Source organism: Oryzias melastigma, linkage group LG21 (genome assembly GCF_002922805.2).
Source record: "Oryzias melastigma strain HK-1 linkage group LG21, ASM292280v2, whole genome shotgun sequence".
Lineage (NCBI taxonomy): Eukaryota > Metazoa > Chordata > Actinopteri > Beloniformes > Adrianichthyidae > Oryzias > Oryzias melastigma.
In genome coordinates, this window is record NC_050532.1 from 16,363,107 (window position 1) to 16,373,990 (window position 10,884).

A 10,884-nucleotide genomic window follows, 5' to 3' on the forward strand; every position below is an offset into this window, starting at 1 on the left:
CTGAGCCTGATGTTGCATCTGAGCCTGATGTTGCATCTGAGCCTGAGCCCGAGCCTGAGCCTGAACCTGAGCCTGAGCCTGAGCCTACATCTGAGCCCGAACCCGAGGTTGAGCCTGAGCAAGAAACCCAGCCTGAAACACCTGCTCCAATAGCAGCAGGAGATACTGTTCCATCATTAGAAGGAAATCCAGATGATACAGTAGATGTCACACCCACTGCTACCAAAGTAGAAAGTGACATTGAGGGGTCCGGAACACTAACAGGTAATAAAAAATATTTATGCATAATGTCTTTTTTTTAGTTCGGGTTTTTTTTCTTTAGTGATGCAATTGTGGTTGACACACCAGCTGACACAGCTACAAAAGTATTGATACATTTTCCCCCTGCCTTCCTTTGTCCCTGCTTTGTTTGTGGCCATCCACTGAAGTACCAGATCAGACGACCACTTCCACAACTGTTGCTACATGTTGCAATGGGGAGGTTAGTATCTAGAAGAAGCAGCTCTTTTCAAGGCGTTCCTTTATAAATGTTTATTAGATCTGTCTCCACCTTATCTTTGTAATTTGATACAACCTTCTAGGACTCCTCATAACACACGCTCGGCCCAGCTTACAACGCTTAATGTTTATCAATGTTTATCTATTTTTCTATTATGCAGCACCAAAAGACTGGAATGACCTTCAAAAAGTACTTAAATTGAGCACCTTTGTATCAATCCAAGCTTTTAACATGCATTTTAATCAATGCACTTACTAAATCTTGCACGTTTTGCCTAAACTGCTTTTTTGCTCTTTCTACCCTATGTAAACTTTTTGCTGTTGAATTATCGTATGACTGAATAGTTTTAATGATGTAAATTGTTGTATGTATTGTGATGTCTTTCATCTACCCTTGTGTTTTTTCTCAGTCCAGGTCATAAATAAGAATTTGTTCTTAATAGCTTACCTGGTTAAATAAAGGTTTAACATTATTTATGAAACTATTTATGCAGACAGGACAACTTAGTGAGACGACAACTGAAGTTGCTGCTGCTGAGGAGACAACTGTTTTATCACAAGGCCCCAAAGGTAAAAACACACCTATTTCCATTCATTGTATTGTAAAAAATATGCTGGGCAAGCTACAAGCTCCCTGCTCTGCTCCACTCTGATGAAACTTCTTTTAGATGACCAGATAAATGTTCTTCTTAGTTTTCCTCGTCCAATAAGGCTTCCCATTTTTGTCAGGTAATGTTAGGTTGGGGTTGTGAGGAGCTTTAAGGCATTATAAACAAAGGCAAGATGGGAAGTGGGGCAGGTTTACTCCATGCCAACAGTCCTGCCTAGTTCATTAGAAACCAGATGCCAATTTCTAATGAACCACTGCTGCTCTACAGAAACTATGTCTTAGTAAACGATGACATTGCAATAACAGCAACAGTAGAACGTGATGTTGGGGTCCCCAGAGTGCCTAAATTCTTCCCTTCTTCTCTTTTTCCCTGCTCTGTTCAGGACCACCCGCTGAAACAACAGTAAGTGATCAGCTGAGCGCTTCTGCAACTGTTCCTACACAATTGGAAGAGTTGGTTAGTAACTAGAACAAGCATCTCTTTTTAAACTGTTCTCATGATTTATAATATAATTTGTGCAGACTACGAATAAAGTGAAACCTGGTGGGAGGATGCTTCATCAAGAGCCCGCAAGTAAGAATTTATATATTTGAATTTACTTTTACACTTTAGACGGAAAAAAAGTGTTACATTTGAAAGACTGATTATTTTGGACAGCATTAAAGTGTTATTTAGCCTCATACACAACATGGTTTTTTAAAGAATGCAGATTTAAACAGAGAAAATGAGATTATATTCTTGAAAGTTATATTTAAAAAAAACTGTTTCAGAGAGCCAGGAAGAATCACTCTGACTGAGACAGTTAGAAGATTGTTAAGCCACTAGTGTTGTGGTGTCACTACAGGCTGTCAGAGGCCATTTCTGTGCACTTTTTTTTTTCAAATGAAACTCAGCAAGTCAGTTAAATCTGCCGATAGCAAAACTGCTTAACACAAAACTGGGATGATCTTTTATGTCCCTTACAAACTGTACAAACTAGTTTGTAAAACAACCCTACTCATTTGAGATGTAGCTTGTCTGTTGAAAGAATGTTGTTATGTAAGTAACTATGTGTGAAGAAGAGCCACACTTCTCTCCTTTGCAAGTTTTTATATAGTTCAAATCATTTTTTTTTAAATGATCAAAAGTTGCAGTAAATTTGTTTCAAATAAACATTTTTACAACTCAAGCCTAAATAGATAAACACTGTAGTTCCGATCAGAACATTTTTCGGCAGATGACTTGACTGATGATTGTCTGTCAGGATTTTTAGACAAAGAGAACACTTTATGATTCTTTTAGTTGTTGGTGTCCAGATCTTTACACCCCAGACTACTACACTTCCACGAACAACTTTGATAGATAATATGACTTTAAGTGGTTGGTCATTTTTAAGAAAAAAGCTCCAACATTTTTTTTCCCCCCATTCATCATTATTATTCTTTAATTATGTTTTGTTATGACTTTCTGGGTGACTTGCCAAACTTTTATGGTCAAAAGATTAAACATTCCTGAAATATTTACCACTTTTCCATGTTTTTTTGTTAAAAGTGCTCCCAACTTGGTTTTCTTGAACCTTTAAGACTGATCCAAATCCAGAACTTTCTTTCTTACGTGTTCTAGATTTTTTTAAAGATGGGAACAAGGTGCTTTAATTTTAGAATTCCTCATTTTGTAGCATTTTCTTTTTTTTTTAATTCGTTTGTAGATTTAATATGTCTGGAAGTAATCAGTATGGGGTGTGGCTGGTAGATTAATACAGCTTTCCCAGAAGCATGTTGAATCATGGCTCATGTATGACACAAGGAAGCGGTAGAGCCTAGCAGACTAAAAAGCTTTATTTCTCACAATATATTATTTCAATTTTAAAACCTGACTTTTATATTTATTTGGATTTTCTTGTGAAATTATCATATTTTTTAACTTATTTAAATCCTTTGTCAGTACCACCTTAAAAAATTGCCTGTTTTTTTAAATGAAAGACTAATCGGCTGGATGTGCCGGTAAGGTTTTTGTATTTGTTTTTCTGTTATAATCATGTTCCTTTTTTTTTCTTTTTGTAGTCAAAGCTGATAATGTTCAAGGCCAACAAGCAGGTAAAATACCTCCACCATTTCAATTTTGTTTCCATAACAATCTTTACTACATCTATATATATGTGAATGAGCTGCTTTACAGAGTTATTGTATTCCTCTTATTTCCTTAACAATTTTATAAGAAACAGATGTGCCTTTTTTTTACCAAAATATATGATTCCCCTGAGGATGCTTATAAGGTGAGATTTATGGCTTGTGTAATAGTACCTCCAAAACTGGGTGTGTTGTAATTTCAGACATCTTTCAAATGAAGTCACCCTGATCTTTTCTTTTTCTCACAACTGAGGTGTCACTCCCCTGTTTTTTTAACCTTTTATCACACTGATGTCCTCCACACTCAAACTACAAATAGGGTTTTTTTCTCTGCTAAACATGACATCAATCTTATTTTAGCATTTATTATTAGGAGTTGGATTATTTGTGTCTTTCTCTTCAAAAGAGAACACTTTTTCTGACCTTCCCTTTTAAGCGTTAATCTTCCAAATGTTGTCCTTACCTCCAAAAAGTGCTACAGCAAGAGGGGCAGGGATCCATTAAGTATTGAGCAAGTGTTCCCCACGGATCAAAAACATGTGTTAACTATTAAAGAATTTTAAAGAGAAAAAGAAAAGTTTGTAAAGAAAACAGCTGAAATGATGAAAAATAAAGCAAAGACCTGAGTGGAAGAAAAAAGAAGGTAAGGCTTGTAGGGATTATGGAGGAGATTAAATCCACAGAGAAAACCTATTAAGCATAAATCTCTCACTTATGACTAATGTTAGGCCCGTTTCATACTATAATGTCTTTCCAAAAAATGCACTGAAACTGAAAAAAAGAATCAGAATAATCATAATTTGAATCTTACCATTTACTAGTCGCATACGGTCTTGCAGTAAAAACTATGATGAAAACTTTAATTCCTCTGGGTTTCCCCTCTCATCAGTAGATACTGTTTTTGACAAAAAAATATCCCTTTTAATTACAAGTCAACACAGAATCTCGGCCACGCCCTTACTGTTAGCAAGCTGTTGTTAATGGATTCTTTGTTTGTATCCATGTGAATGAACTGAGAAATGCTTTGAGTTTTGCTGTTCAACACTTTGACACCAGCAGGATCATGCAGGAGATTAAACATGTCTGATGTCTTGTTTTCCAGAGGGTCACAATCAGGGAAAGCCTGCCCCGATAGAAGGTCCAAATAGCGGTTCAGAAGGTGAGTATTGACTGAGATGTTTTCCTTAAAGTATGTCATTTTGGATTTTTCTACATGCTTTTCTGTGTGTGTGTGTGTGTGTGTATGGGGGGGTGCTGTTAACTCCTTTTAAATACTAGATAACATTTTTTTAAGTTTTAAGACCACATTATAGCTTTGAGATCTGTATGTTCTCTTTATTCTCTTGTGGTCTTTTTATGGGAAGGGCTGTAGCCTGGTTAGGGGCTGATCTTTTTGAGAAAGCCAGGGCGTCCCATCTGGTCTTGGCAGGTCCCACTGCCTCTGGTTTGAATTGGGTGGGGGCAAGCTGGGGTGGTCATCTTATTCTGGATGGCGGTTAATTTGTTGGATAGGGGAGGTCAGACAGGCAGGACAGAGTCTGGCATGTTTGATTGATTGGATTACTCACTGAAATCCTCTTGGGCAGCTCGATTTTTCTGCCTATAGCTGGGGATCCCGGAGCCTCATGGTTGGAGGGGCTGGGATATGGACACTCTAAATAAAATCAAAGTAGAGTCTTGAAGCAGTCCACCAACTGCACTCATTTCTCAAATGACAATTTCTTTAAGTGTCTGGAGGTGATTCAGCTTTGGTTGGACTACTTGACAGGTTCCTTGGCCCCCTGGTTTCAGTCACACATTAAACATGTTTGTTTGGAGGGGCTTTAGTCAACGCTGCCAACAAACAGGAGGGGTCCAAGAGCCCCACCCACCAATTCTAAGATGCACCCCTTATTGCAACACACTGTACACACTGTTGCACACAAACACACATTACATTGGGAGGGTGGTCGCAACTCATCTTCTGTCCCCTACCCCGAACATTATGGGGGAGTCATCCACTCCCCCTGTGATGACAGGTGTCTCTTTTGGGGATTGGACTTGGCCTAGTGAGGTTCTCTCCACACAGGAAGAGAGATTCAGAAGATCTCTGACAAGGCTAAAAACTCAACCTCAACCCTCTCGGCTTGGGGGTTTGTGTATCTCTGTGGGGATGGTTCTGATCTTCACCTTCATGTGTTGGACTTTTTCACCTTTTCCAACATCTCCTTGACAAAAGGGTTCTGGTCTTTCATGCTTATCGCTCTTCATTTTCCTGCTGGGGACGCTCCAGAAGGCTATGAAAGCGTGTACTTTTTTCCTTTATCATGCAAGCAGCTAAAGAAAACAGGTTTGCATATATATATATATATCTTTTGAAGATATAGGATTTTTTTTTAATACATGTTTGCTTTTTCTAAGCTTGTGTCCATAGGGTGTGTCTGAAAATTAGCAATTGTTTCCATAGCAACAGTGGTACTCTGCCAACGGATGTACCCGCTGGTTAATTGGCCTAACATACTCAGATGTCAGCCAATACTGTGCTTAAAAAAATGAAAAAAAGTAAAATGGAGCGGATGAACTGAATTACTTTTTGGTTATTCCATTTAGCTAAATATCATGTTGGAGACAGCAGCATTGGCTGTTCGTGTCAATGCTAATATCTGCTGAAGTTAATTGTTCTATATTATATTTCTATGCTCTCATTGAGCATATCATTAAGTTTAACTTAAATAGACATCTGTGCACAAAGCCAAGGCATCGTTCTGTTGAGTTGCCGCCTGTGTAAGGTTTTGGCTCCTCTCTTTGATGTTTCTTCACGGGGGAGACTCCCTTAGAAAACCTTAGTTTGGACTTACAAGGCACTGGGAAAAGATCCACACTAGGTCTGCCCACCAACTATGTCCATTCGTTGCAGGATAGAGAACATATAAGACAGCCTCCTAAATGTTCACGACAGTCCAGACCTAAGATCCGCAAATAGGAACCAGGCTTTCCCATCAGACCCTCTCACTGGGCCTTCAGGAGCTATAGAGGACTATTCCTTATATATGATACACATAATTTTGGGTACGTCAACCCATTTATTTAAGAACAAAGTCTAAAATACACACTTAATATTTTTCTCCTTTATCTACCCAAAAATGGATATGGAGTCCCTATAACCTTCCCTCTAGGGTGTATCTATTCTTTGTCTATTCAAGGCTTTTACCCGTGATGAGTTATTGTTTCTACCATAATACGGGGTGATACGGCGGCAAGCGTGTCCACCGAAGTGGTGAAAAAGAGACGGTGTTTTATGCTCCGCTATGCGATGTCCCTTCCTGTTTTTTGAGGCCCACTTCTTCTTTTTTCACATGGCTCGTTTTCTTCATGTGGTTTTGGAGAGGCGCAAGCAGAACATCCTGTCCTCTTAGAAATGTCATGCAAAGCTTATACTTAGAAGCGGAAAAGCAAACAGAAAACGAGTGTGATAACAAATTATTTACTTAACACACAGAAGGAGGCCCCTCATGCAGGGTCTGGGGGCTCCAACAGTTCCAACAGCCTGCCCCAAGACCTGCTGCCAGCATTGCTGTGTGCACAGCTGCTCAGAGGTGTGGTTTAATTGAGGAAGTCATCAAGGCCTTTGAAAAGACTATTAAACCAATAGCCAACTGAAAATGGATGAATTTACAACAAATTACCTTGCATCACCCCATGCTTGTTGTTAGAGTTTCATTCAGAAAAGCAAAATCTGTGTTTATTCATATTTATATTATTTACTGATTTGCATCAGGAAAATAAAGAGATTTTCCTTTTTGTACATGACGTTTCTGACTTTCATAAAAGTCATTAAAACAATGATAATTGTTAATATTATTTTATTAATTGTAGTATTAAGAACTTCTGGTAACTTATGTATTTCTGGAGTTTGAAAGCAGAATAATCACCCTGCTTTAGAAACAGTAAAATAGGAATTCTTTGAGGGTCTTATGCTAAAGTACACAAAACAGCCCTGTGAAATAGTATCCAGATATTTCAGGCTTTAAAATTTTTATATTTTAATGTTGCATATATATGCTAATACAGTTTTGTTTTAATGTGCTTAAATATAATTATAATTCTTAACAAGATTGAGTTTTTAAAGCAACCCAATCATCAAAAAGAATACGGAAGAAAAACAAAACAGTGTTTAATTTTTCACTTTAAAATAGATGTTTCCTGATGGCTATAATGCGTTTCTGGAGAAAGTTATTTTTGTTTTTGGCTTTGTCAAGTCTAAACAGGCAGACTGCATTTTTTGCAGACAGGCAGGTGTACAATGCTGTCAATGTACTGCATAGCATCAATCAAAGCAAAGCAAAGATCAAATGCTATATCATGAAAGGGAGGCATTAAGATTGTTAAATAATATTTAATTGTTTTGAAGTTAATATAGCATCTTTATGTAATTAATAGAACTCTACTAAATAAGTCAAGTGTAAGAGTTGGAGTTTCGTGACCTGGTTTAGATTACAATTAAATAAAAGGCTGACAATTGAAGGTCAATTGATGTCAAGGAAAAAAAAATATTGCATATTTATATACATACTATTTTGTCTTGTCTTGTGTTGATTTCTTTTCTCACAAAATCTCATAACTAGGCATAACTTATCTATCATATTTCGTCTGTGTTCCCTATTGAATCCAAGCTTCCTCCTACTCTTTGCTTCTGCCCATCTCCTAAACATGTTTGCCTTGTTGATTTGTGAAACTGAACTTTTAGTGTCATTTTCCACTTCTCTTCAAATGTTTTCCTAACATGAGGGACCTCAGGGAAGAATAAGAGGAGGAACTGAATTTAAGAAACTGGCTGAAAAATAGATGTCACTGAATCACTAAACTCCAAAACAAAATTTCCTAACCTCTAAAAAAAGAATCTGATGAATCATCTGGAGAGATTTAAATAACTAATATTCCAACGAACAGTCATCTCCTTGCAGCCCTTCATGTTCCTGCATGTTGGAGTCTTCAACCACCTTTTCTTCCTCTTACCAACTAAGTGCATGTGCCCATTTCATTCCACTTGACATCTCTGACTCATAGCTCATTATTGAGGTTAAGTGACTCATGTTTCTTCTTTCTTTTTATCTAATTAACCACCACATCTGGTATTTTCACATGGAAATCAAATCCGTATCCACCCTGGAATCTTAATATATTTTTCCCACCAGCTAAGAAAATTTAAATTATTTGTCATAGTTGAGTGGAAAAACAGAAAAAATAGCTAGTCCTCAAGTTAAAAATGTCAGAGAAAACACTGATAATAGGTGTGACCGATGTACCTCATGAATAAGTCACTCATACATGTTATTGACTACAGATGTTAGTACACAGGCTATGAGTGTTACATAAAAAAAAGATCAAATTACACCAGTTCTCTTAGTTTGCTCTCAGCAAGCTTGGCAGCCATTCAGACCACTGTTGCCATGGCAACCACATTACAGGTGCCTGCTGTACATGCTTTTGACAGACAAAAGAAAAGTCCTGAAAAATGCTGGAACAGGATGATGCCTCTCGCCTCCACGCTAACGCCCAAAAAGCACACACATCTGGACCCATTTAATGAAGACGATGTGTCACTGCGTTTTGCTTCCCTGATTCATAGCTTTTCTTCAATGAAACCATGGTAACATTGAACATGAAAGTACTCATACCGTAATGAAAAAAAAAAAAAAAAAAAAATCACACATAGTCATGCATTTTCAGATGAAAAAGCCTCAAGTTGAAATGATACCTGGACTCAATATTCCCAAGGTAGAGTGTTCTTCTAACGTCTCATTGTTGTTTGGTTTTTCAGCAGAACAAAAGTCTAGCTCTGGAGCTCTAGCAGGAATCCTGTCTTGCATCGTTGTGTCTGCAGTGGGAGCCGTCAGTGGATACTTTGCCTATCAGAAGAAAAAACTGTGCTTTAAACAGGGTAACTATAATAAACTATTTGATTTCTAACTACTGAGACAGACTGGCGACCTGTCCAGGGTGTACCCCGCTTTCGCCCTTCAGTAGCCGGGATAGGCTCCAGCACCCCCGCGACCCCGAAAGGGAAGAAGCGGCTAGGAAGATGGACGGATTTCTAACTAATTTAGACAAAAATATCCGATTATATGTAATAAACATATTTTGTAGCTATTTTTTTTCCAATTTATTGTGTAAAACTTATTTCAATACCAAATGACCTGCATAACAAATGTATCTTAACCTGATTATTACATAAGAAATAGACTATAGTTTAGATTTGTTTAGAATAAAACTACAGATACTTTAAAACTGATCAAAAAATTCCAGTCATAGTCCTGAACTCAAGTCCGTATCATGTTAGGCTAAAGGCTTTTGTCATTTGCCAAATGACAAAACTTACATTATAAGTAATCTTAAAAGAACATTAATCGTTAACAGACTCAGTAAGTGCTTCCAAAAAAGACGTTATGCACACCTTCAACCCTAAAATGCTGTTTCAGCAAAGTGCTAATTTACAGTCAACAAGGAGAACAGGGCACTCAGGTTTTTTTATTGTGAGCCCAGTTATGTTCAAAAGGAGTTTTGAACTGAAAATATTTTCATTAAAGCTAGTAAATGTTATTAACCCAATTACACTAAAATGTCAGCTCTGGAGAAACGGAACCCAATAAATTGATAGATTTGACTAAGAACTGTTAGTATGTCTTTTTCCATTCTCCCATTCTATTTAACAGCAGGGCTTTTTGTTTTAATGCTTGTAATAGTACGCAATAAAACACTACAATAGTACTCCCCTTACACATACAAAAACTATGTTTATGCTCTGCTTCACCTTGAAACTATGTCACGGGGCTTGAACATAGTTCTGAAACTTCACTGTTGACGTTTAATGACGTTCTTGTCAGTCTAAACACACACATCAGGGAAAATAAGGTTGAGTACGTAATAAATACTTGTGTATTGAACCCAGAACACATTCAAGGTTATTGACCTTGGCCACGCCAAAACACCTAAGGTTTTTTAGTGTATTTAATCAACCGTCACCAGGAAACTGTTAGAGACATGGTCCCACTTTGAAGGCAGTTAACAGTAAACAAATTACTACAGTTATGTGTAAGTTTAGCTATTTTTCTATTTTTTATGATTTTTGTATGTAGCTTAAAAGACGCAACTTAGGTATTATCAGAGTAAAATGACAAAAAAATGATTATCACATTGAATGATTATCTGATTCTGTGTTTTACTTTATTCAACTGATGTTTCTTCACTTTTATAATTAATAGCAGATCCTGAAGCTCCACAAAAAACAGATGCACCCGAAGCAAAATCAGATGATCCCCAAGGTATGACACAGATACACACAGACGGTGCATGTTTTCACAATGTTTTCCAAGCTGGACTTTCTTTAAATATTTTTTTTAAACTTTTGAAGCTTTTTTTTTGTCATTTTTTGGGTTAAATCTAGATTTTTTATGTCCATTATCAAATAACTTTGATTCTATACTATGTAACATGTCACTGACCCTAAAATGTTTGTGAGGTTAGGTGATCTTGATGTCTTCAACTTATGTCAAACTTAAAGGTTTAAAAATGACTGCAATCTTTTTTTTCTGAAAAGGTTTTTAAGGGTTACCAAGTATAGTGTAGCTTGTTTTTGTCTTTAAAAAAATGTAATTCTTTCCGTTAAAGAACAAAACTGGTTCTGCATT

General features: G+C 37.0%; 1 protein-coding gene and 1 long non-coding RNA gene across 4 annotated transcripts in view; one reads left to right on the forward strand and one right to left on the reverse strand.

The window, feature by feature from the left end:
* Window positions 1–10,884, forward strand: part of si:ch211-39i22.1 (proteoglycan 4) — a 28,023-nt gene that overhangs the window by 14,524 nt on the left and 2,615 nt on the right. The window contains exons 4-12 of one of the 3 annotated variants that reach the window (XM_036209567.1): window positions 1–264; window positions 435–481; window positions 993–1,068; window positions 1,492–1,511; window positions 1,631–1,682; window positions 3,152–3,184; window positions 4,320–4,376; window positions 9,018–9,137; window positions 10,459–10,518. In XM_036209567.1, the coding sequence (XP_036065460.1) occupies window positions 1–264; window positions 435–481; window positions 993–1,068; window positions 1,492–1,511; window positions 1,631–1,682; window positions 3,152–3,184; window positions 4,320–4,376; window positions 9,018–9,137; window positions 10,459–10,518 (729 nt within the window). Of the gene's footprint in view, window positions 265–428; window positions 482–992; window positions 1,069–1,491; window positions 1,512–1,630; window positions 1,683–3,151; window positions 3,185–4,319; window positions 4,377–9,017; window positions 9,138–10,458; window positions 10,519–10,884 lie in introns of all 3 variants that reach the window. The other 2 variants (XM_024286236.2, XM_024286235.2) reach the window with 2 other exon arrangements.
* LOC118597905 overlaps window positions 1–10,884 on the reverse strand; it is a 24,153-nt gene that overhangs the window by 4,826 nt on the left and 8,443 nt on the right. The gene's annotated exons all lie outside the window — the stretch shown is intronic.